Genomic DNA, 26,620 nt, shown 5'->3' with positions numbered 1-26,620 from the left:
TAGAGCACATATGAGCATGCTATAATCACATATTCAATTTTTTGACTGCCTTAGCACATATATGAGCATGATCGAATCACATATATAGTTTTTTGCCTGCCTTAAAGCACATCTGAGCATGGTAGAATCACATATAAAGTTTTTCTAGCTGCCTTAGAACACATATGAACATGCTATAATCACATATTCAATTTTTTGACTCCTTAGCACACATATGAGCATGATAGAATCACATATATAACTTTTTGCCTGCCTTAAAGCACATATGAGCATGATAGAATCACATATAGAGTTTTTTTATTGCCTTAGAACACACATGAACACATGATAGAATCACATATAGTGTGTAATTTATTTCATTATATTTTGTTTATCAATATTGATTGTTCTTTTCTTGTGTAGGCTGCTAGCGATAATCAGTGTAGCGAAGCTGAAGGGACAGATAAAGGCAATGAACAAGAAGACGTACAAAATCTTGGCGATGATTAGAGAACTGTGTTGAAGAAGTTCTATTTTTTTATGTTTCCTAATTGTAATTGTTGAATTGTAAATAATTAAACTTGTTAATTTTAAGGTGGAACGATTAATTATTGTAGATTTTTTTATATAGAATTTTTTGTGTGGTTTGTTTTTTATTTACAGGAAATATAAATTGTACAGGAAATATAAATTGTAATGTTCTCGGTATTTAATTTTCAAATAAATTTTTTAAAATTTTTTTCGTGTTTGCAACAGATTAGCGACGGAACCATCTGTCGCTATTCATATAAATCTAGTGATGGCATAGCGACGGACGTAAATCTGTCGCCAAGCCGTGGTCATCGTTTAGTATCGGCGGATTGGCGACGGAATACAGCGCTTGTTAGTCCGTCGCAATTAGCGACAGACCTGGCGACGAAATAAATCTGTCGCCAGTTAGCGTCGAAAAATTCACGACGTAAGCATATTGTCGCCTCGTCGTCGCTAATCTGTCGCTACGCCTGTTCGCGATGGATTAGCGACGGAATGTGGTCGTCGCTAATCTACTGCTTTGTTGTAGTGCATACACGGGAATACGAGCCTCATGTGCTTGTATATGTGGTGCTCATTCAGACCCCCGAACACAGACATGGGATTCAGTGAATCATCGGGGGAGAACATACACCACCCTCCCGTATTTAGACGGAGTCTAGAGGAGGGGAGATCGGGGTTGGGTGGGGGTAGTAGGAAGAATTAAATGCTGACGTTTCCCCCATCTTACGGCGTTAGCACTACGGGCAATGGGTGGGGTAGAACACGTGGCAACCACTGAGAGGCATTTAGGACCATTGAATACATTCATATCTACACGAGGGTTCTAACATAGGATCTGCTCTGGTTTTATCTGATCCGCACTTTATCAAGTGATTCAAAGGCAAGGCGAATGTATCCACCCAAAACACAATAAGATACCATGCCAAACCACAAAATTTCAAAAGGATCAATATATTAGAGACCACCTCTTACAATGGAAACTAGAGTGATATCATGCAATACAAAAACCTTGAAATATCGGCCAATTTATTTCTTCCAAAATGTGGAACATACCCATCAGCTAGGTACTTACTAGTGAGTTGGAACTCTTAAAACGGTTCTCCATGCCTAGATTAAGTCACAAGGACACACCATTTTGGCAGCCTGTCCTTGGTAATGCGACTGGATACTTAATTTGACACGGACACTGGCAGATATAGACAGATATTTTTTTTTTATTTGTTGAGGAGAAACCTCTTCAGGTGGTGAGCTTCAGGAGAGATTGACACTCTACCATATGACCCATTCCCAAGTGGTTAAAACCCCAGCTCTTACCCACCAGGGGGCATACTACTTCAGCCATAATGCGAGGGATGCACACCTTGGGTATTGAACTAGTGACATCCTTCAACTTGAATGCCTTAAGCAAACCTACCTAGGCAGATATGTGGAGCCCTGATGGGCATGTACATTGATACTTTCTAGTAAGTTGGAACTGTTGAAATGGTTCTACATCCCTACAAAAGCAAAAATTAAACTAAAAGAGGGAATCCCAAAAGAGTGTTTAAGGAAATTCACTCCTGGCGTTTATTATGTTCTGACCAACTTTCCTATTTGTTCACTATGGATGTTTCTACACAAGGGGTGTTCAACCTTTTAAGCCTGATTGCTAGGCCTGAGCAGCTGCCTGATACTGTAAGGATAAACTTCAGTTGGGAGCTTTGAGAAGTATGCTTTGCGACATAAGCGCCTGTATACAGCCTCTGTGAAGTGCAGCCCATCCCAGTACATGTAGGATTCCCTATCGTTGCATGGGGTGGCACCTTTCTGGCATAACCTTCCTTCACTTGATAGGACACAGCAAGATGCATCCATGATCTTCATTCCTACCAACGTAACATCTCATTGTCAACACTAATATTACTTGCTCATTATAAAAACCAAAATGAAGATTAATTAGTTTCACAAGGTATTAAGAATGATTTTATGTGCAAGATACTGTGGAGATGGATGCCGACCCGAAACCCATAAAATAGATATTGACTCTACGAATATATATAGTTTATTTATGTAGTAAGTACCATGTTCTATTTCAGTGAATATTAATATATTTAACAAATTGCAATAAAATTACAATAAACAAGTTAGTTAACATTTTATAAATATTCTTTTGTCTTTTATATATATTTAAGTATGAGGTTGCTATAATTATTAATAGTAACATGACCCAGTCCAATTCTTTAAAAAAAAAAAAAACGACCCGGTCCAAGACCCATGATTTTGTCTCATCTGGGCCAAATCCGAGTCATGCCCCGACCTGTAATCAACCAGGTCAGGCATGCATTTAGGTTCTTTTTAAACCTGATCCAACCCATCCAGTCATGTCAGCATCTGATGCCACCCATCCGGCACCTGCCATGTATGCAATCAAAGTCGCTAGTGGCTCGCACAGCATGGGACACTCATTTATTACGAGGAGCTGCCAGTAAGTTCAGAGAACTGGAAGCAACTACCTGAATATGGATCCCATGCATTTTCTGACGTATGATGAGATCCATCCTACATTCAATCCTAGCCGTTCAGCCAACTGCTAGGACACCTGGATGGGGACTGATCCTATCAGTCCAAATGCATCAGTTGGATGGCTGGGATTGATAGAGGATCCTCTGTATAATTTGTGGGAGAATAGTATTTTTTGGAACATCCTTAACAGGCCTACAGGCATGATGACGACAAAGATTATATATGCTGGTGGTGCTGATGATGATGATCAATGAATAATGTGTTTTGCATACTCTGAGAAGCTACGTTACTGTCAAACAGTTCTCTGATAATTCCATAGGTATTGACAAACACTATGTTGGACCCGGGCATGTCCTTTGTCATAGTATTCAGTGAAGATTTCAAGCCAGTATTGAAGGAAATTGCTGCCTGGTTCATCCTCTCGAAGCACCCTTGTGTCACATTTGCCGACTTCCTAGCATAAGGTGTGCAGCCAATGGGTTGGACACCAAATAACACAAACTTCCGAGCTCCCAAATCATACACCTTCTGCAAGACCATACAAAGCAATTTCTAATCTTTTGAGACTCCCCAAGATAAATCACAGTGGCGTCAGGTCATATTGAATAACGCGCCCCAATCTCACAGTTTGCAAAGTGAGACGCATGGTTCTCAAGTTAAAATGTCCTGAGAGAAATGTGCACGTACCCCCCACATTCATATACAGTTCTCAAGTGAGAATACACTGTTCTCAAGTAAGATCTGCAATGGGGATTGAACTTATCCAACGATCAGTTATATTCATTATGACCTGATCTGGCCTCAGATGGGTTAAAGGAAGATGGTGATAAAGCAAAGAGAATTTGGTTTTGCTGACCCTGATTTGTTGAGTAAGATTTGACAACAGTGATCCGATTAACGCGTCCGAAGCACATGAGTTGGCATCATTAGATTGCAAACAGCTAAATGAACAATCATTGCCTCCAGTGTTGAACACGAACAAGCTCATGGAGAGGAAGGTAGAAAGCATCTCCCCATTGAATTGAGACTGTAGATCCCGCATGGTCACAGTTTGGAAGATCTGGATTTGCTGGCTCAATGATATGGCTGTAGACTGTGAAGAATTCACACAGCAAGAGGAATGGTTGTCAGATCCAATTTCTTTTTTTGCCAATATATTTGGATGAGAGAGGATAGGGTAAAACCGTGATGTTACAATGTTAATGTAATAAGACATGGCATTAATATTGCAACAAAATAAGAATAATTTTGGGATAGGAAAATATTTTAAAAATATCACATGTATTGACATTTTACATTCATTTCCTAAATATATACTACAATAAAAGCACACGTTGGCCTCGTTTCTTTGCAGTATCTGAACTAGCATAATATGAATAAACCCAGACATCTATGCACAATTTAGAGAGGTGTCCAACTCACAGGATTGAGAGCCATTTCAAGAATTCCAGAGCCACCAGACGCATAGTTCACTCCATTCAGGATCTTCTTCCCCTGGGTGTTTGGGTCCTTTGCAGCAGGAAGGAATTGGCTAAGCCCCAGAAGCCTGGCTAGCAGGTCTGATGGGTTCCTCCCATTGGTGAACCTGCCAGTGGGGCCCATGGGAAAGTCAACCCCATAGGGCTGATAGTTGATGGTACCACCCGACAGGTAGGCATTGTTTCCATTGTCAACTATGGAGTCCCCAAACACAAACAAGGCACGCACAGTGCTGCCCACCGGTTGTGCTTGTTGATGAGAATATGATGGTAAGTTTAGAAGAAAGAAGAAGAAGATGAAAGAGCAAGAAAGTCTTGGCATTTTTTTTCTGTTTTTGTTTTTCCCTTCTGGTGATCCTCTTTATACATTTAACAAGTCATTGGCAAAGTAGTGGTTGAGCCTCCATATATAGTGACTTGTGGACCCCGGGGACCAACAAGTACCATATATATGAACCCGGAAAAAACTCAACAATGTGTTCCTTGGAGCTTATTGATCGGGCTAAACTCTATTTTTGTTGAAGATTAAGTATTCACAGAGATGAAATAGGTAGGACCCAAATTAGCTTTTCATAGATTCTGCCTCTCGTTTCGTTTCGTTTCGCGCGACGGAGTCTGGTTAAAATTCCAACCACATTCTGGCCAATGGCGTACTTGACGGCACCTGAAGCTGAATATCTGAGGCCAATATTGTCAGATCACAAACCCATCTGGCACGATATGATCCACAACATCGATCGAACCAATCCAATAAGTAAAGACGAAAAACACTAATACTTGTAATCACTTATAATAAGCTAATTAGTGCAAAGTTCAATGGCCCCCCGTTGAAGACCTGTGGATCACGGATCACGAGCTGCTAAATCTGTTTTGCCACTTATTATCCACAATCAGCCGAGTCTGTTCACAATCCAAGCATGTAAATAATATTCGTGCGGTAAAATAAAGAAAACAAACTAAAACAAAATCTCCTTCCACACTCCATGCAGTTCACATATTTTCAATTAAAAGTTTTATATATATATATATATATATATAAGTCACAATCTTTTGGAGGAAGCGCTAACTTTAAAGTTGCCGAAGTCCTCCACGTACGTAGCCAATGAAAAAATTAAATTTTTTAAATATCAAACTTTTCCACCCTACCTTGTGTTCTCTCTCTCTCTATTCCTTAAGTACTGTCATTAAATCATGTTCAGCCCTCTCTCTCTCTCTCTCTCTCTCTCTCTCTCTCTCTCTCTCTCTCTCTCCCAACATGTTACAATTTAATGTTTTGTTTTTTTTTATATTTACACCAAAAAGGCGTCTCAAAAAACAGAGACATAGCCTCACTGGCCTGCCTCACTTACGAACACTATCTTGGCAGGGTAAAACTCCATGGGCTTATCACTTGCACCCAAAAAGTCGCTATGTTTCAGCTTGTATAAGGGGTGATGCCCATGAGATTTGAACCTAGACCACCAGACTATCCGTTACAATTTAATGCTTACTTTATTTTTTTTTTAGTTTTCCTATTATATTACTTGCTAAAGCTTTCCCTGTCTTTTTGCCTTCCAAATACTCATATTTAATATATTTCATTTTGAACCCGGACTCTCTCTCTCTCTCTCTCTCTCTCTCTCTCTCTCTCTCTCTCTCTCTCTCTCTCTTTTGTGCCAAAGAGCCATATTTAATGCCCACTTTTTGCTTCTTGTCTTTTGAGTTTTCCTATTATACCTCTTACTTCCACTTCCCAAAAAACCTTCATAAATGTTTACTATTTTCAACAGCCATCGTTGCTCTTTTTGTTGTGCAACCTTTTCCCTTCTTACTTACATTGCCTCTCTCCTTGTCTTCACAAGATACCATCGTTAATGTCACAAGGGTTTTTTTTTTTTTTTTTCATTTTCAACCCCCCCCCCCTTCTTTCTTTTTTTCGTGCAACCTTTCTCTTCCTTTACTTAACTCACCTCTCTCTCTCTCTCTCTCTCTCTCTCTCTCTCTCTCTCTCTCTCTCTCTCTCTCTCTCTCTCTCTTTACACGAAGAAACTGCTCACATGGTCAAAGACCTAGCCCATACTTACTATCACTGTCCTAGCAGCAGGCTTACACCTTGCTCTTAGGGAGTTGCTACGCTTCGTCTTGTGCAAGGGATAACACCTATGAGATTCGAACCTAGACTGCCGGTCTAACTGTTAAGGCCCCCATCCCACTAAGCCAAACCCCTTTAGGCCCTCTCTGGTACCAATTTTAGGAGGATTCAAGTGGTGGGACATCTGCATGCACTAAGCTACCAATGTACTAGCATTATAATAGATGTATTTTGGCAATTTTTCAAAATTCAAGTAATTGCTATTCTCATATTTTTCTTTTAGCAATGTTGGAAAAGTCTCTCCTTAGATATTCAAATGCCACCTCTCTCTCTCTCTTTGGTATGCAACTGCACAGGTTCCAAAAATCAAATGATTGCTATTTTCATTTCTTTTGTTTTAGCAATGTTGGAAAGTTTGGGTCTCCTTGTATGATTCAAATGACATGCCATGCTCTCTCTCTCTCTCTCTCTCTCTCTCTCTCTCTCTCTCTCTCCAGCTACACAGGTTTTGTACTTATACATATAGTCACCAAAACATAAATCTGAAAATATGATAACCATTGTGTATAAACCCCACGGATTTTTGATAATTTTATTAGGGATAATTATGAATTTAATGTTAAAAATATTGTTTGAGTTTAAGTTGGGATTTAATTACAATTTGAACCCCAAATTGGATTTGGGATGAATTTCAAGTTGGAATTTTATTTTTGAATAGGGTTTTGATTTTTTAACTGAAATTAGTCTGGATTTAAGTTGGACTTAATTTGAATTTAATTTTAGAGTTTATTTTGAATTAAATTTGAGTTTCAATTTAATTTGGATTGGTATTGAGTGTGCATTTGAATTTGAAGTTTTATCAAATTTAAATTTTGATTTGAAATTTGAATTCAAATTCAATTTAGATTTAATTTGAATCTAATAAATAGATCTCGAATATTATTTTAAATGAATCTTGATTTAGAATTGGATTTTTATTCAAATTTTTATCTAAATTAGAATTAAGTTGTAATGTTAATTCAAATTTAAATTACCCATTAATTTGAATCTTAGTTGAAATTGAATTTAAATTTGAAGTTATTTGAGATTGAATTTACAATAGTTTACCTAATTTGGTTTGGATCTCAATTAGATTTGAAGTCCAAAAGAGAAATCCATGAAAAAAAACTAAATAAGAAATTTGGTGGAATGAAAAATTAGAATTCAAATAAAATTAATAAAGTATAGGAGTCCGGTAGGGTGGGACATCCCCCTATGTGGACCCATCCTACTTGGCAACTCTCTACATTGAAAACTCTGAAAATTCTAAAGAAATTTCTACCTTGAACCTAAAGTCAACAAAAATTTAAAAGTTTTGTAATTTAAAAATTAAGGCTACTTAGTAATAAAATTAAACTTATATTTATTTTAGGCTTTGTTAAATAGTAAAAAGGATCCCTTGGGGTGGGACGTTCCCCCTAGTGGACCATTCTTATTGTGGCTGAAACCTCTACTTTAAGGCAAACCAATGAAAAAATTAAACTTAACCAAAAAATCAAATAAAACCTTAAGTCAAGATTTTGAAATTTTTTAAATGCAAGGATTTTTGTATTTGTCCAAGTAGAAAGAAAATTTTTATAAAAAGAGCATGGGAAAGGGAGATTAAACCCTGCTATAACATTTCCCTATTATCTATTTAGATTACAATAGTCAAATATAAAGTGCAACTAGTTGGCTCCAGCCTATTCTTGAAATCCACAACTCTCACACACTCCCTTTCCAAAAAAGATAAATCAGATGGTTCTATTTCTCAATCTTTCTGACTTGCTCCTATAAAACCAAGGTCAAAAAGATTTAGAAAGTTAGTCATTCACAACCACTGATGAAGGATTCCTCGAATAGAAAGTGTCTGCGAGTGAGTTGACCTTTTGAACAACATAGAGAAAAGAGCGACAACAAGACTTGGAAGTACGAAACAAGACTTTGTCCATATCATCATCCGATGAGTGGAAAGAAACCATGAGACTCCATCATATTCACAGAGTGAGTGAAGGATGAGACTCTTAAAATATCTAATATGAACAGTCAAAAGTCACTTGTATCTATATTGTCCATCTTTACCATGAAATGTGAAGGGTAGATCTCCTCTTTAGAGGGAACCAGAGGTTGACTGCTCCCCTTGCCCTTAAAGAAAGGATGAATGGCCTTTGAACACATTTTTTCTTTTTTAGAAGGTCAAAATGAGAAGAAAGGCATTTCCTATGTTGAGTCATTAGAACTAGAACCTGATGCAAAAAAAATGTATACAATGTGTCTATTTCATATTGAATCTGATTATTTGTTGATGAAATCAAATCCCTTGTTTGACTCTGATAGTATTATAGATCGGGGTCGATGTAGGGAAAATGAATGCATTTCCTACTATAAGTTAAGTGAAATAAATGAAAGTGGAATAGATAGAACATAATCTGGATCATGCCATGTCACTTATTCTACTAGATCTTACAAAGTCTATTGGGATTTGGAAAGTCCAAATCACCTATAAGAAGGGGCTCGCACGCCCCCCTATTTCCTTTATTCTTTTTATTTCTTCCCTCTATCTTTTCTCTCTACACTCTCTCTTCCCAATTTTTGGTTTCCTCTCTTCCTCTTGTTCTTCTTCCTCTCTTCCCCACATGTGGAGACCCTCATTGAAGCAGAGGTGATACTATATATAGAAGAAGGACCATTAGTTGATCCGTCCAGCCCACCCCATACGAAATGTCAATAGAATTAATGAAATTAAAATTGAAATGCACATTAATTCTATCGATGATTATAATGAGAGGGTAAACGATACTTCGGCTCTATAAACATTTATTTAAAACACAGAAGGTTGCTTCTCTCTTACCACAGAGATAGGAGAATCAACCTCCACTGCAGCCGCAAGGTGGTAAGTATGTAGCTCATAAGTAAAGTCTAATATATTAGGATGAAGGTGTTGGGAGCTCTCTCTTGACGATGTTCGTTCCTCACCTAGGACTAGTGAATGGTCCATAATCAAGATTAAGCTATAAATTATTTTAATATATCCCCTCTTTAGTCGTTGCCCTAATTCAGATATGGATCTCTATTAGTACCCATAGATATTGGATATCAAAAAAATAATTGATTGTGCATTTGTTTAGGCATTGCATGCATTACTTAAGAAAGAAAACATAAATAAAAGATGTTAAAGTCACTCATGCATGAAAGAGATATTTGATTCATATTATTAAGTACATGCATAATTCTGGTATTTGCTTCTGAATTAATTTGTGGCATGCATTTGTACTTGAAATCATGTCTTGAATGAATAACTATTTATGTGCTATGAGATTGAGATCATAAACAGATAACTACTTAGTTGTTGTTTTTATTTGAATGAAAGCATACCTCATGTATATTCAATTTTGTTCACATGTTTTGTGCTTTAGTATTCCCTACTAAGACTTGAAAAGTCAAACCCCAATTATAACATGTAGGTATTGATTGAGGAACCCTGTAATGGTGGAATGCTATGGCGATCTCTAGGGTCATTGTTTTTCTTTCCTAGGGATTGTTTTGGAAAAATAATTATGGTTTATTTTGTACTTGATATACTTTGATTTAATTGTTAATTTATTGGGACTTAAATAAATTTAAATGATGAGTGTTATTTCTATTTTAATTCAATTATAATGATTGAATGAGTTGTAACTCACCCAGAATATTTAACCAATGAAGTTTCTGCTATTTAAAAAAAATCATGTATTTTCGAGTTAAAATTTTGGGGTGGTATAGTGTGGACCATAATTGATATAATGCAAAGCCAAACCGAGTCAACAAGCACTAGCTGGTTAACAAGTTTGGGTGGATCAACTAGAGTGTCTAGCCTAGGTGGGTTCAAAGGGGTATTAGTAGGAAATATATGATTTGTAAAGGGTAAATGAGGCAATGAAAAGAATGAGTTGGCATGAGAGGTTACCTAGGATGAGGTGGCATGGGTGGTTAGCTATGGGTTTATAAATATTCAAGCTCTCTCTCTCTCTCTTTGTAATAATCTTTAACTTTATCATCATTAGTCTCATAAAGAAAATTTGGTCTCAAAGCCATATTGGGTAGAGAATTGGCTTCAACCATTTTTTGTTAGAGATTTCTTCCCTCTCAATCTCTCTAATAATCTTCTCCAATATCCCTTTGTTAGTAGCTACATCCTCATCTTCAAAAGTAGGTGCCATGGATAACAAGTCGAAATGCTCTCTACCATCACTCCAGTTTTTAAGTTCGATTTCGAACATCATGGGGTAATCTTTAGTCTGATCTTTCGTGCAGAAAGAAATGCTTTTTTCTAATTGTGAAAGGGTGACAAAGTGGTTGCTGAATAAACCCAAATTATCGGACCACTCGACTGGCCATTTGGTGCTAAACTCATTAATATTGTGCAACCAAATGTCCTGCCTCACAATGTTCATGGCTTGCACAACCACAACCTGCTCTTCCTCTTTGTCTTCGTACGAATGCTACGTTACCTATAGAATGAAATTTTATTCATGGTCAGTCCTATATCGCATTATTGATAACAATGTAAAAAAATATTTTTTATGCATACTTACATGTGCCCTAGTCAGTCTGCACAACTTTGCAGTGCAAAGCACACTTCCCATATGAGAACCCAACCATCTTCGATCATTTCCCCTCATCTTCGCTGTCTGACTGACTCCACATTGCAACACGTAAAAATTCAGAGACATTATCACGTCTCAGGGATCTTTCAATGGATATGTGCTAACATATCCAAACTTGCAATGATCAATACATTGATTAATATAGATTAATACATAATATAATACATCAACAATGTTAAATCATGTTTGAGTATAAATCAAAAGTTAAGGTACAATGAATTGGTGAATACCTCTAACACCACCAACATGCTGGTTGTTTTTTTTTACAGCTCACGTTACTTAAACTTGCATATAGGTATGCAAGTGAGGCTGCTCCTCATGTATATTCATCAACATGATCCAGGTCGAGCAATAACTATATGTGCAATTCATGGATCGACTTTCAACCAATATTGATGAATATGCATGTGCCAAAGAATAACAAGAATGCACTCACCTCCTTGTCCACCCTTACACTGTCCTCCTCTCAAACACACGATAGCTTTTCCTTTGTTCTTCTGGCCCTGTTGGTGTCATAATGGTTCCTCAACCATGATAACTTCAGACTTTCACTTTTGAATACATTCCTTCGGTCCAAAATAAACATCAATCATATGATTAAAATCTTCTCACTGATGTGCAGTCACTGACTCCTCATGGCACTTAAATTCAGTGATTTATGCCATGTCTTCCAACATGATGGTCACCTCCAAGATTTTTCAAAAAAGCATATGATCCAACTAATCCTTAGCTTCCTCTGTTAGTATTAGAAACTATTTGTGTGCTTAAAACCAATAGAACTGATGCACGTGGGTTGTTGGATATTCTGAAACTTTTGGTTACAAATTCTGTAATCATAATGAATGAATATATATGTTATTCTAAAAATAATCAAACTAGTTATCCTAAAAATATGCTTCACACACACACACACATACATATATATATATATATATATATATATATATATATATATATATATATATATATATATATATATATATATATATATATATATATATATATATATATATATATATATATATATGATAATTTAATCAATGAATTATAATACTCAACATAGTTATATTACAAACATCACTAGTTATCCTAAAAATATGCTTCACACACACACACACACACATGTAGCATTTTAAATATTGAACTGCAACAATCAAACTAATTATCTTAAAAACATGCTTCACTCACACATACACACATATATATGACAATTTAATCAATGAATTACAATACGCAACATAGTTATCTTACAAACATGCTTCAAATACACACATATATAACATTTTAAACATTGAACTGCAACAATCAAACTAGTTATCTTAAAAATATGCTTCACACACATACACACATATGATAGTTTAATGAATATATATATACAAACTAGTTATCCTAAAAATGTGCTTCAAATATATATGTACATATATGTTGTTAGCCTAGGTTACCCAAGTAGAGCTATGGTTCCCCAGCCCTCCCTTGCTGTCTCTGTTTTTCATAGTAGCAGCAACACTGTTGTTTCTAGGGTCGGGCCAAATAAGGCTGGTTGGAGGCCACTCGATTCTAGGTGCCTCTGCCACCCTCTTTTTTCCTACATGGCGGCAAGCCAACTATGGTAGTGAGCTGTTATTCCCACTGCTCCCCAAGCTTGGCTCGGGTCCTCCCATGGGCTGAGTCAAATTCGTTTGAAACTAAGCTTGACTCAATTCATAGTCACTAGATCTGGATCCAACTTTGATTTTGATCCAGAACTGTCAAACTGGATCCAAACCTAATTTTAATATAGATCTAGAACTGATCTATCTAGTTAGATCTAGATTCAGCTCTGATCTAGATCTAAAACTAATCTGAACCAGATCTAGTTCTGGTCTGCATCCAACACTGATTCAAACCAAATCCAATTTTGATCTGAATCTAACACTAATCTGAATCATATCCACTTCTGATCTAAATCTTGATTTGTCAAACAGGATCCAGACCCAAATTTGTCTGAATCCAATTCAATTTGGATCAGTCGAGACTGACTGGATCAAACTGGACCCAGATTCAATTTGGTTATGATCAAACCAGATCCAAACATAGAATCGAGACCCTATTATACCCAACTTAGTCTGCTTCACACCTAAACCAGTTTGGTCTAACTGAGTCGAAACGATTCGATATGACCGAGTTGGATCGATACGACTATTTTTTTTTTCTTTACTTGGTTGGGTCTGGGTGTGACCCTGGTCTAGGTTGCACCCAGACCGACCGAAGTCGCTCACTAATTGGGCAAAAGGGTCACAACCCCTTCTAATATTTTTTTTCCTTTGTTGCAGAGTATCCGGCAGCCAGAGCCAACTCTCTCTCTCTCTCTCTCTCTCTCTCTCTCTCTCTCTCTCTCTCTCTCTCTCTCTCTCTCGACAACAAGGTCGACAGCCATGGTTGTCGGCTTTGTTATCCATTTTATTTTAGCATCTTGTCTACAGTGTGGGGCGATGAAGAGATACATCTCTCTCTCAATCAAATGATCTATTGCTAGCAATTGTCGGGCGCTGATGGTGGATACCTTCTCTTTCAAATACAAAAAAATAGAGAGGATGGGGTCGTTATCTCTATAAGAAGCTCCTCCTCCTCCTTTTCCTTTTTGTTATTCGAAATGGTGGAGTAGAGAAGGAGGTTATGGTCTTTAAATAGAACGAGGAGGAATCCCCCCCCCCACTACTCCGATGACCAAGAAAGGAAGGGATCTAATCATCTTTAGCAACTGCTCCTCTCACGGGAAGTTCCGATAACTGAGGATCGATAATTTCCCTCAGTTACCCCCCCCCCCTTTTTCTTAATTATCTTCCCACCAAACATTGTATTACATTCCTCTTTATTTTCACTATTTTCATTGTTTACAACCTACAAGTGTAGGTTCTTTCACTTGCATTTATGACCGGGGTGCCAAAGCTCTTTGCATGTGAAGCATAGGCCTTTCCTTCTTAGTTCATCTAATTGTTTTTGGGTGAGGTTCCAAACCTTGGCTTGGTTGCTACTACTAGGACCATTCATCCGAGTCTTTTGTATGTTCTTGGCTATATCCTAACATTCTTGATCAACCTTGTTTGATCCCAGAGTTGAACAAAAATTGATGGAACTGGACATGTACATACTCCTCTCGCTTAGCTGATTGTGCTTCTTTTTTCGTAATTCATGCTAACTCATAACATTATATCAAACTTGTAGGTCAAGTGGCTTGTGCTAACTCATAGCATTGCATCAAACTTGTAGGTCTAGAGGCTTGTGCTTTAATCATAATATCAGCCTTAAGACCAACAATGAAGGTGCCCATAAGTGCTTCTTGTGACCAGCCCATCACAAGATTGCTAATCCTCTCAAATTTGGCTTAGTCCATGATATTTCAACTTGTTTGATCTTTAATAAGGTGATATTGTGATTGATAAAGGTTGATGAATCAAACCGCAGTAAGATGGCTTTTGCAAAGGATTCTCAATATGGAGTCTCTATTTGAGGCTCAAACCATGAGTACCATGTTATGACTTTATCTTTCAAGTGGATAGTGGCCAAGGTAGACCTCTTGTTAGGGTACATTCACAATCTTGAAGTATTGTTTCACTTTAAAAATCTAACTTCTAGGGTCCTTTTCATTAAACTTTGGGAAGTGCAATTTAGATTGCCTTGTAGTGATCACACTGGTGGAAGGTGTCCTTTGGGTTAAATTGCTCCACTCATTGCTTGCTTGGATACTAGGAACTTTAGGAGGTGTAAGATCTTCACCTAGTCAGTTCATTATTGCTTGCAAAATTTGGGTCAATTGATCAAACTAAGTATTCATTTGTGTAAATTCTCCATCAAAATTAGCTTCTAAGGAGTATAAACCTTACTAGAGCTCATTCCTAAGCTCATCTCTCGCTCCGACCAATTTTTTTGTCCAAGTAGTCATTGTGTTAGGTTCAGTCTTAGACTATTAGCTAGGTTCAGGTCCAGTTTTATGTGGGTATGATATGGGCTCAGTTTTGGCTTTTTTTAGGCCAAGGCTTGGGTTGGTCTTCAACTATGGTATCCTGTGTGTCTTTATTCAAAATTTGGTTTCAATTGGTGGGGTTTAGGTCAGACTTTGGTGTCTCTCAAGTAAAATTGGTCTAAAGTGCATGTTTAGTTGGTTACAAGCTTGGAAAAATGAGGTTTCCTACAGAATTTTTATCTTTGTGTGTAGGTAACAAGAAAATTCTAAAAATTTGTGAGTATGAAATAGACACGTGTAGAAAGGTATAGCAAAAATTTGAGAGGTAAATTGCACTAGGTTTATAAGATATGAATTTGGCCAAATTTCTGGTTTTAGTTTGGGTTGGCTTGAGCTGAATTGACTCTTGTAATTGAATTTCTATTTGTATGAATGTTATAACTTCAATGTATATTTCTAAATTTGAATACTTTTGTATTTGCATACTTGTAACTTTTGTAAATTTGAATAAATATACTTGTGTAAAGTTATAATGTTGGAATTTAAATCTCATTTCTAAATATATACGAGTTATGTGAATGTTTGAATTTAATGTATATACAACAGGTGAATTTATGATTCTGTGAATTTTTTAATGTATATGATTTGAATATATAATAGGTGTTTCTTTTAATATTATATATATAGTGACCTTTGGGTGAATATACTTTATTATTTATGAACTTAAAGATATTTGCATGACGTTTATACAAATATACTTCATTATTTGTGAATTTGATGACATTCGCACCTTGTGCTACAAGGATAGTGTAATATAAAAAAAATAGTAATATTTAAACGAAACATTATCGATTTTTTAGGCATATTTCATGATTGTTTAGTATATGGTCACGTTCGTATCAAAAATGTAATGAGAACGGTCTTCATTTTGTCAAAAATAGAGTTAAAACAAGTTTGGAGCATGCTTGACAAATTTTGAAGGCAAAATAGTCATTTCAAGAAAGTTTTAGGGATAATTATGACCTGAGGGTTATAGTCATCCAATCTGTGTTGACCAACTTAGGGACATGCATGTTATTAAGATTTGACTTTACAACATATTGGTAAATTCTTTCTTTTGCGGATTTAGGTGAAAATTCCATTTGTATAAGAGAGTATTCTTGGACATAGTTACTCTAATTAAACTAAAACCTAGTTAGTAAAATTAAAACCTAACCACAAAGCAACCAAATTAAAAATCTAATTGGATTCTAATTTGGATTCAATCAAGACTTAACCTATATCCAATATCTAAGCTCCTCCTTCCTTAAAACCCAACATGTGGCCACCTTAAAGCTTAACACATGGTCACCTTAAGCCCAACACATGGCCGTCCTAACCTCACCATTTTCCTTCACAAGCCCTCCACTTATCCTCTCCCTCACTCCATGTGTCATCCCATGCATCCCTTTCTCCTACCATAAATATCTCCCTCCCCTCTTTAATTTCATCTCATTCACTTCACTCCCTCTTTCATGCAAGTTCTCCCTCCCCCCCCCCCCCCCTCATTTCCACCACCACTAATGGTGTTGCCTAACTAACACCCCAGCTAACAAATAAGACACTCCCTTCACCACCCAACTTCTTGTTTTCTATCACCCCTCTCACCCAGTTTACTGAACACCACTACCAGCTGGTGGTGTAGGTTGTCCCATCTTCCCTCTTTACTCCTCAGCTTAGCCACCACCACCACCAATAGTTGGTGGTGTCGCCTCACCCAGCCACTTCCTTTCGCAGCTCTTTGACCTCGATGTTGCCGCTTATAGCTGACATCTTTGCTGAATTTCCTCCACTATTATCGAACCTACGTCAAGACCGCACCCACACTTCGATCTATAGCACTATCCACATTGCACATTTTAGAAAAAAATCCCTAAGGACATTTTGGGATTTTTTTTTCATAAATTTGCATAGATTACGAGGTAGGTTTATACTAACTTAACATATATATGTAATTTTAGATTTTTTGAAATTCATGAATTTCTATATTTATGTTATTCAATATATATATGTATATATATGGTTTCAAAACTTATTCGTGTTGCATATTTTTCGAGAAAAATGTATATTTACAAAACCATTAGATTTTATGAGCAAAAATATGTATATATACAAAAAAGTTTCAAAATTATCCATATACGAATATTTCAAATATGTTTTCAATAAAGATGTGTATATGTTCAAGCTTAACAAGCATATTCATGTATTTTGAATTTTTATAAACATACAATTACGAGTGTATTTCAAAATTTATGATACATGCTAACATGATATTTATGCTTATAAATGATGAAAAGGATATCGAATGATGTATATATGTATTGCATAATATCCAAGATGAAAAGCATGTTATGAAATTGTTATGGCTCGAGCCCAGATGAGTGGCTCTTGACTTTGTGCATAGTCAACTAGACTGATATGTGATAGTGCCCCAAATGGGTGGTTGAGAACCTTATAATAAGGTTAATTGAAATCATATGTCACATGTCAGTAGGGGCTATTGAATCTGTAAAAGATTAATTTATTTTTTAAAGCATGTATGCCAAGAGAGTTAATCAAATGATAAAAAAATGTGTATAATAATTCTCTTGTAGCTTATAATGAGGAAGTAAGTGATACATAAGGCTATGTGGGATATTGTTAAGCACTGAAGGTTTCTTTTCTAGCCACGAAGATAAGGGATAGCTACCACCGAGGTTGCGGGGTAGTAGTGAATAAGGCTTCAATTGAAAATAAATTATGATATATCAGGTTATGCGTGTTGGAGTTTATCTCTAAACTAGATCATCCCTCACCCTGAGATAGAAGAAGAGATACGTGGTCAGGATAATAAGATAAAAATTGCTTGAATATACCCTTAAGTCGAGCCACTAATTTATATATCTGTATTGTACCCAAAGAGAGTTATGAAAGAGAAACAAAATTGTAATGTGTATATAGTAAAGCATAACATGCATCATCTAAGAAGAAAAATGTAAATGAAAAAGAATTATAAGTTATATATGCCTACAATGATTGCTTTGCTTGCACCGGTAAGTCATGCATAAATTGAATGATCATGCATGAGTAAGACTATTGCATATGATATTGAACTGTTATTTATTTGCACTGATAATTTGATTATTTATATGAAAAGATTGTTATTTTATGTATACTTATTTTTATGCAAGTATGTTATTATATTTCTGTTGGGGCTATGTTGACCCCTTACTAAAATGATTTTTAGGTACTAAGTAGTCGATACAGAGTGGTTGCAGGAAGTTAAGGTAGCATCACAATGCTAGTCACTTTTTTTTTTAGAACTGAGTTTTTGGACAAACTTTACTAGTTGTGTTGAAAAATTTTATTGTTATGCCATATTTTGTAAGTTACTCTGTCTATGGAATGAAATCAGTTTAGAAAATATTAATTTTTCTTAAATTCAGTATTATTATGATTGATTGTTATGTAACTCGACTGAGGTTTTGACCAAAAAAGTTAAGAAAATTTTTTATGCACAAACATTCAATTCAGTCATGCATTCACATCATTCAAGCAACATTCATTTCAATCATGTATATGCACGCATGTACTTGCACTCTATATTTCGCTATCTAAAAGCATGTCAAGCATGATCTAATGAATCACAACAAAAGAATACTTCTATTTCTATATATTTAAATTATACTCAGCATGATCTTCAAACTTCAATCATTTTTTTACATGATGCTTTTGCATCATATTCACTTACCATGGGCATTTACCCAATTTTCATATAACATTGCATTTTTAATGAAACCAATGACACACGACAAGAACACCTTGTCAAATCACAAACAGAATTATACAATATTTGTGCTTCTAGAACAAACCAAATCTCATCCTCAAAGATCTAAAATGAATAATTTCATATGGAATAGATGCACCAATGTCACTTTTTGTGAAGACAATCTATTATGTTCCATTTGACTAGACTTAATTCTTGAATTCATAAAAACTATCAAACATATTCTCATGTTAATAATTTAAATGAGATAAAGTTTTTAGTCCAATAATTTAAATGAGATAAAAATTTTAATCCACACTCAAGCCGAAGCCTTTATTCCTAGCATATCCAACTTTATTTGAAACAGAATAGAGATTTTCCTTACTCTTTCTAGACTTCCCTTGACCCTGTACTTTAAATCCTTGATTTTAGAAAAGTTGGAAGAAATAACCATTATCCTTAGTGAACTTGGCCAGATTTAAATTATTTTTAATTTTAGGTGCAATTCATTTTACCCTTGAATTACATTTTGCCTGTAGAAAAAAGTATATAATTCTTATGAGCTAGGGGATACTCTTACCATTATTGATCGCCACTGCATCTTTACCTTCACAAGCCATGGGAGACTGCATCTTGTTTAGAGTGTTTTCCTCATGTGGTTTTCCCTAGCAGCTGGGTACCATTCCTCATCAAAACCTGGATCCATTTCTGGCTGAAAGGGATGTTTAAACTGTTTAAAGCAATTGGTAGTGGTGTTGCCTGTCTGTCCACATAACTGACAAATCATGAGCTTTGCTCAAGTTTGGCCTCCTCTATCCAATTCACTTCTATAGAATGAACCCAATCCTTTGTAATTAGATTGACCTTGAACATTAGTAAAAAAGTGCTACTCGAATCACCATGTAGCTGCTCTAAGCAATTTTCAGAATTTAGTAGCAAAGCTCTCATTTCATCAAAGTTCGGATAACTTCACCAAACATAAGGCAAATGATAAAAGATTCATACTCATATCCAGGTCCACTCAAAATGCACAAAACCAGATCATCTATGAGAATCAGATTTGAATCTAGGCAAGAGCATCTGAAAATATTCAGCTACAGAGATGCTACCTTTCTTAACTGACTGCAGTTGAAACCATAATTGCGTCGTTCTTTCTTGTGGATATTTGCAAGCATCTTCTCCTGAGAAGCCAGATATCTAGATTAAAGTCCAATTACGTGAGCCAAATAGTTTCAGAGAGAGTGGCATTTAACCAACATAGCAGCAGATTGTCCTGTTTTTTCCATTTAACAAATTCTGGGTTGATGACAGTTGACTGAATGGTTTATTAAGAGGAATGGAGACGTCAAATTTTTCTGTGGTTCACAAGTTCTCATAACAGGAAGAAACTAATTTTTCCACATAGAGTAGTTGGTTCTGTCAAGCTTAACTGAGATCAGGTATTCAAGTTTGTAATATTGAAAGTTCGCAGGTTTGGAAGACAAAAGCCATGGTTGGTTTGGATACAATCCGAAGAACTGGAGCGAGAGCAAGAGTAGGAATATTGGGAATGGGAATGACTAGTTCTGTTGACTGCTATGATATATATAATACATGTGGCCGATTTTGGATAATGGCACAGCTCATGTTACAATCCAATTACAAATTTGTTTATAATCGAATTAAAGACAAAAGCTTCCTTCAAGCTCGCCCTCTGTTCTAAATTGGGCAAGTTTTCTTCCTTGAGGATAGCCTTCCAAGTTTCCAAGAGAATTAAAAGTTATGTTCGGACTTTTTTTATGAATCATGTGAACATCGGAAATATGCTGCCAATTCTTCATAATTAAAACCAAATCTGATTCAATTTGCTGTGATCCAATTGCTTATGTTAACTCCACTAGAGCCCTGCTTGTTGGTTTTCCCTGGTACACACCAAGTGTTCAATAAATTGTCAAAGCAGCAATTAGTTGCGGTTTTCATAAAATCCTTGGCTTTGGACGCAATCTAGTGTGTTAGCATTATGTTGTTTGATACGTGTAGCGTAGTATCATGATTAGCGAATTAGGTTTTTAAAATGCTTAATTAGATTATTATGAGCATTAAATTAGTTATTTCATTATGAAATACATGTTTACAATTTTGGAAATTCAATTTATGTCTTGAGAAGTATGTTGCATACTAAGTGTTCGGTAAAATGCCTAAGAGAGTCATTTCTAAAATTAAAGTTTTAAATGAGATTCAAAACCAGTTTTTAAATATAAATCATGTGTATTTAGAACTTAGTTTTCAAGAGATTTTATACATAATTGCATCATGGTTATGATTATGTATGAAATGTGTCATAAAAATGCATGTAAGTAAGCACGAATGTGTAGTTAACTAAGTTAACATGCACATTGCAAATACGATTTGCACAAGTGCTCATGCATTGTTTATCTTCGGTAGTGAAAATGCTTAAGGGCACATGACAATTCAATTTAAAATTGTATAATGCTTATATGTATGTGTCAAGCAAATATGTGAATTGTCATGAAAATACTGCAAATAATATGATACTTAATGCTAAGTATCACCAAAGCATATATATCTTACATACATGTTTTTAAAATTAAAAATAGAATAATTAAATTCTCTTTAGTTATTAAAAAATCTCATAAAAAACTAATTTGGGTCGACCCATTTGGGTCTAAACCCATATGGACTTCGGGTCCATAATACAAATCTATTTATTTTCCAAAATTAAAGATTATATTTTGCTAAAACAAAATAAGCAATTTTAACTCTAAATGTTATATTGTTTTATTACTTTCTTAAATTAATAATTATATTGATTAAAATATTTTACTTAAATTATTTATGACCAAAATACCCTTTTTTATCAAAATCCTTTTGCAAGCTTCCAAAATACATCTAGTTAAGCTCAAAACACTTTGAAAACACCTTGATAAGTATAACTCTATAAAGTATATAGTTTTAATTATAAATTAAATATTTTAAATAGTTAATTGTCAGAAATAATTTTTAAAAAACCAATTATGCCCTTATTAGCCAGAAATGAGTAAATAAACTTATAAAATACCAATAAATAAAATTTAAAAGCCAAAAAAATATTTCTAACTTGAGGATAAAGTTGATTTCTTTATTTATTTATAATCCTCAAAAATTGCAGGTTTTACACTCACAATGAGCCTATTCATGGTTTCATTGGGTGTCATCCATTTTTAAGATGAATGACATTCAAGGTGCCTCTGACGTGATCCTTTCTTGTACTTTTTGGTGGACAAAGGTAGCTAGAGTTTTACCCCAATAAACTCAGTGATCAAGGTGGTTGTTCTCTGGTTATAAAAAAACCAACAAATTCTTGTGCCCTGGGTTTGTAGATTCTATGGCCCACCGCAAGTCTTCATCGATTCTTTTTAAAACGGACCTTGCTAAGGCCTATGATAAAGTGGATTGGAATTTACTCGAGGACTCCTTTCATCATTCTGGCTTTGCATATTTTTGGGTTCGTTGTATTATGAGATGCATTTCTACTCATACATTTGTGGTGGTGATAAATGGGGAGCTTGGGCCATGCTTTAGTATCATCAAGTGACCATCTCTCACCTCTCCTCTTCCTCCTAGTGATGGAAAGGTTGAGTCTTTGACTCCAATAGGTCAAATGCAAGAGTTGTTCTTCCATTGGTGGTAAAAGGATTTCAATGGGGTCACTCCTTGTTTGCAAATGATTCCTTCTTGAAGAATAAAAATCATTCCATGCAAAACTTCCTGGCGATAATTCAAGAGTTTGAAGAGGCTTCTGGTCTTTTATTGAGTCATGGGAAATCGATGTTTATTCCTTTAAATTTACCATTTTCAAGGATTCAATACATTTCTAACTCATGTGGATGGCAAGTAGGATCCTTGCCTATTAAATACTTAGGCCTCCCTCTTTTTAAAGGTTCAATGAGACAATCCTATTGTGAACCATTGGTGATGAAGTTTTGCAAATGCCTTGAAAGTTGTAGTAATGTCTTGTCCATAGTCAGACAAATTGTTTTTTAAAATATGTCTTAGCTTCTTTTTCTGTTTACTGGATGATGTGCTTTTCTATCCCTTGTTTGATCATTAATCAAATGGAACACATCATGTGATCCTTCTTGTGGTACGACTCCTCCTCAAACCATCACATTCATCTCATGTCATGGGATAGAGTTTGTCATCCCTTGAAGAAAGGAGGCCTTGGTCTAAAGCGGTTGCAAGAACATAATTATGCATGCCTAGCTTGCATGGGTTGGAATGTGATTCAAAATAGTGATAACCCTTGGTGCAAGATGATTCATAAAAAATACTTGAGATATTTTTATATTTAAAAATATTTTGAAAAATCATAGGTGTTACATCGAACCCTCAAAGAAATTTTGTTCACAGAATTTAACTAGGATTATTTATTAAATAGATCTGGATATTTCGCTTTTATCTACACTTTCGGCTCCCAACTGCATTCTTCGATCTCATGATGTTGTCAACACACTTTTTCCAAAAGAATGGTCTTGTTCCACAATAGTTATTCTCATCTGTCTAAAATCTCTATCAGATACTCTTTAATCATGAGATCCTTGTGTATCTCAAAATCTTTGTATTGAATGATATATGTTGGGTCTGTCACATACTTCCTCAATATTGACATGAAACACATCGTGGATATTCAAAAACTCAAGAGGAAGTGTCAATCTGTACACTACTCCTTTAATCTTCTCGAGAACAAGAAAATGTTTTACATACCTCAGGCTAAGCTTGCCCTTTTTGCCAAATCGAAAAATGCTCTTGGTCAAAAAAACCTTGATGAATACATGATCCCCAACTTCAAAAGAAAGTTCATGATGATTTGGATCTGCGTAGCTTTTTTGCCTACTATGAGTGATCAAAAGCCTCTTTTGAATCAACTACACTTGATCGGTATAATATTACAATACTATAGGTGACTCGATAGATCGATCACCAACCTCATTCTAGCAAACAAGAGATCTACAGGGTCGCCCATATAATGCCTCATATGGAGTCATATCGATGCTCAAATGGTAACTATTATTATAGGCAAACTATGCTTACTTCAAATGCTTAGTCCAATCGCCCTTTCAATCCAGTGTGCAAGCACACAATGTCTTCTAATGTCTAGATCGTCCTCTCTGACTGCCCATCTGTTTGAGGGTGAAATATTATACTAAACTTAATATGCAATCTCACTTTTCATTTCGTGCCACCATAAATTTTGTTGCACTTCTCTGCACATCTTAGTACTGCCCAAATGTATCATGTACTTAGACCTATGTGCTTTGTTCAGTAGCTCTTTTCATAATTGTGGGTCTCTTGGTACCCATAATCTCTGATTATACCATATGCTACCATCTTCTTCCAGGTATAGGGTTGACTCATCATGTTAGTAGGCTGCAACCATCTTCAAGAAGTTTGAATTATCCTCCTACTAAGCTATGATCCAGTCCATAATATATGTTCAAACTACAAGATTTGAGATCTCAATTCTGTCTCAGTTTGAACCGAAGGCCTCCAAGTGATCAAGTCTTTGAGTAGTCTTCATTCGTTGCTCATAATACCCCCTAAGCTTTCTTCCTTTTTACTTAAGGTGTTAGCCATCACATTAGCTTTACCCGAGTGGTAGGATATACAAAAGCCATAATCCTTCAAAAATATTAATCATCGTCTTTATCTCAAGTATTTGAGACTCTTGTGGTTGGAGAAAACCTTAAACTTCTCTCTGTACAGATAATCTCGCCACACTTTGAGAGCAAATACCATAATTGCTATCTCTAAGTCATGTGTAGGGTAGTTTTGCTTGTGCACTTTTAGCTTGCGAGAATCATATGTGACTACCTTGTTGTGTTGCATTAAGACATAATCAAGTCATGTTCTTGAAGCGTCATTGTAAACCACGAATCCTCCATGGCCTGACAATAATGTGAGCATTGGGGCTGAAGTAAGCCTCTCCTTTAGCTCCTGAAAACTTTCTTTGCATTGCTGAGTCCATACAAATTAATCCCTTTGCGAAGAAGTTTGGTCATCGAAGTTGCTATTTTGGAGAAGTCCTGAATAGATCTTCGATAATACCTGGCGAGACCAAGGAAGCTGCGAATACCCAAAACATTCTTCGGTTGCTTCCAATCTAAAACTGCTTCTACCTAATAAAATTTTCAATATTAAACATAAATTTTTAATCAACTGAATCAAAGATTTAAATTTACTTCTTCTAACAAGAACATTTTTGATATGTTATTACCTTGGTAGGGTCCATTGACACTCCGTCCTTTAACATCACATGTTCCTAAAACATGACTTGCTTCAACCAAAATTCACACTTAGAAAAATTTGCAAGAACAATGGCCTCACCCATGACCTTCTTACGCTCCCTTCATGCACATGGAAGGCTCCCTTGTTGAGCCAAAGGTGAATGCCCCAACGTTTCGGTATAGGGAAGTGGGAGAGAGAGAAAATGGATTCTTGGGAGAAGAGAGTCTTTTAGAAAAAAATAAAAGGAAATAGGGGGCCGTGAACCTCTCCTCTATTTATAAACCTAGGGTTGGATTAAGGTCTAGAATTAATCCTAACCCTTGATCTTAGTCTAGGTTAGGTTTTCATAACTTCATCTCCTTATCTTGCTTGCCAAGTAAGCAAGTTGACTAGTCAAATTAGAGTTTTGATTTTTTTGAAACTCTTTCCTTCTTAGTCCAACCCACATACCCTAATGAAACTCTCTAGAGGTGATGCCCCCCCTTGTAGGACTCTCTAGAATGGACGCCTCTTTATGGGGTTTGTTTTAAAAAGGAAACTTTTGATTTTTAATTTTTTTTGTAACTAAATTTCTAAATTGATTTTAAAGTTTTATGTTTTCTTTTTATATAATGTTTTTGAACTTTTATATTGGAGTGCCACATAGGATGGGATGGCCCACCTATGGATTCCTATCAAATTATTAAATTTAGTTAATTTTTGAGTTTCATTCCATTAAATGAAAACCCTAATTAAATCAAATTAAATGCAAATTCAATTCCTCTCAAATTCAAATATGAAATTACATGAAATGACAATAAATGAACTTGAATTTAGGCCTTATATCAATAACATGTCACTTATTAAAATTCAAAAACCCTTATATTTTAAATATTTATTTAAATATTCTCTTAGAGATAATACACAAATTTAAGAAAATTTCTCAAAAAAATACACGTATTACATCCAATTCCCCTTAAAAAAAATTTGTCCTCAAAATTTGGTTAAGGTTACGTACCAAATAGGTGTGGATGTTTCGCTCTCATATCCGTCTCAAACTCCCAAGTACACTCTTTGAGCCCATGGTGCTGCCATTGAACCTTCACTAATGGAATCATCTTATGTCGTAGCACCTGATCTTGTTGATCAACTATCTCAACAAGACATTCTTCAAATGTAAAGTTCTTTTGTACCTCTACCTCATCATACTAGATGATGTGCGTAGGGTTTGGTACATACCTTCTCAACATCAACAAGTCAAAGACTTCATGGATGTTTGAGAACTGAAGAGGGAGTGATAGTCTATATGTTGCACCTCTGATCCTTTCGAGGATAAGGAAAGGTCCTACATACCTCGAACTCAACTTTCTTTTCTTGTTGAACTGAAACACGCTCTCGCAGGTGATACTTTGACAAATACAT

At 35.7% G+C, this 26,620-nt stretch overlaps 1 protein-coding gene across 1 annotated transcript; it reads right to left on the bottom strand.

Moving 5' to 3' along the window:
• Nucleotides 1-2,148: 2,148 nt before the first annotated feature.
• On the bottom strand, nucleotides 2,149-26,620 carry LOC149830078 (GDSL esterase/lipase At1g29670-like). The gene is made up of 7 exons (XM_090015370.1): nucleotides 26,552-26,620; nucleotides 25,040-25,110; nucleotides 4,438-4,726; nucleotides 3,872-4,108; nucleotides 3,301-3,543; nucleotides 2,854-2,971; nucleotides 2,149-2,378 (listed from the first exon to the last, which is right to left on the bottom strand). Exons 1-7 carry the CDS (start codon nucleotides 26,618-26,620, stop codon nucleotides 2,149-2,151), a joined length of 1,257 nt encoding a protein of 418 aa, XP_089871496.1.

Source organism: Nuphar pumila, chromosome 8, assembly GCF_984573655.1.
Source record: "Nuphar pumila chromosome 8, dmNupPumi1.hap1.1, whole genome shotgun sequence".
In the NCBI taxonomy this organism is placed as follows: Eukaryota; Viridiplantae; Streptophyta; class Magnoliopsida; order Nymphaeales; family Nymphaeaceae; genus Nuphar; species Nuphar pumila.
The sequence above is the reverse complement of the archived record's forward strand: the minus strand, read 5'-3'. Positions and strand labels throughout refer to the sequence as shown.

Coding starts and splice junctions, on each gene's coding strand:
- LOC149830078 (XM_090015370.1), bottom strand. CDS start 26,620: ATGTATTTGTCAAAGTATCACCTGCGAGAGCGTGTTTCAGTTCAACAA. Junction 4,727..25,039: donor AGCTTCCTTGGTCTCGCCAG/GTATTATCGAAG, acceptor ACCGGTGGGCAG/CACTGTGCGTGCCTTGTTTG. Junction 3,544..3,871: donor ATCTTACTCAACAAATCAGG/GTCAGCAAAACC, acceptor ATGGTCTTGCAG/AAGGTGTATGATTTGGGAGC.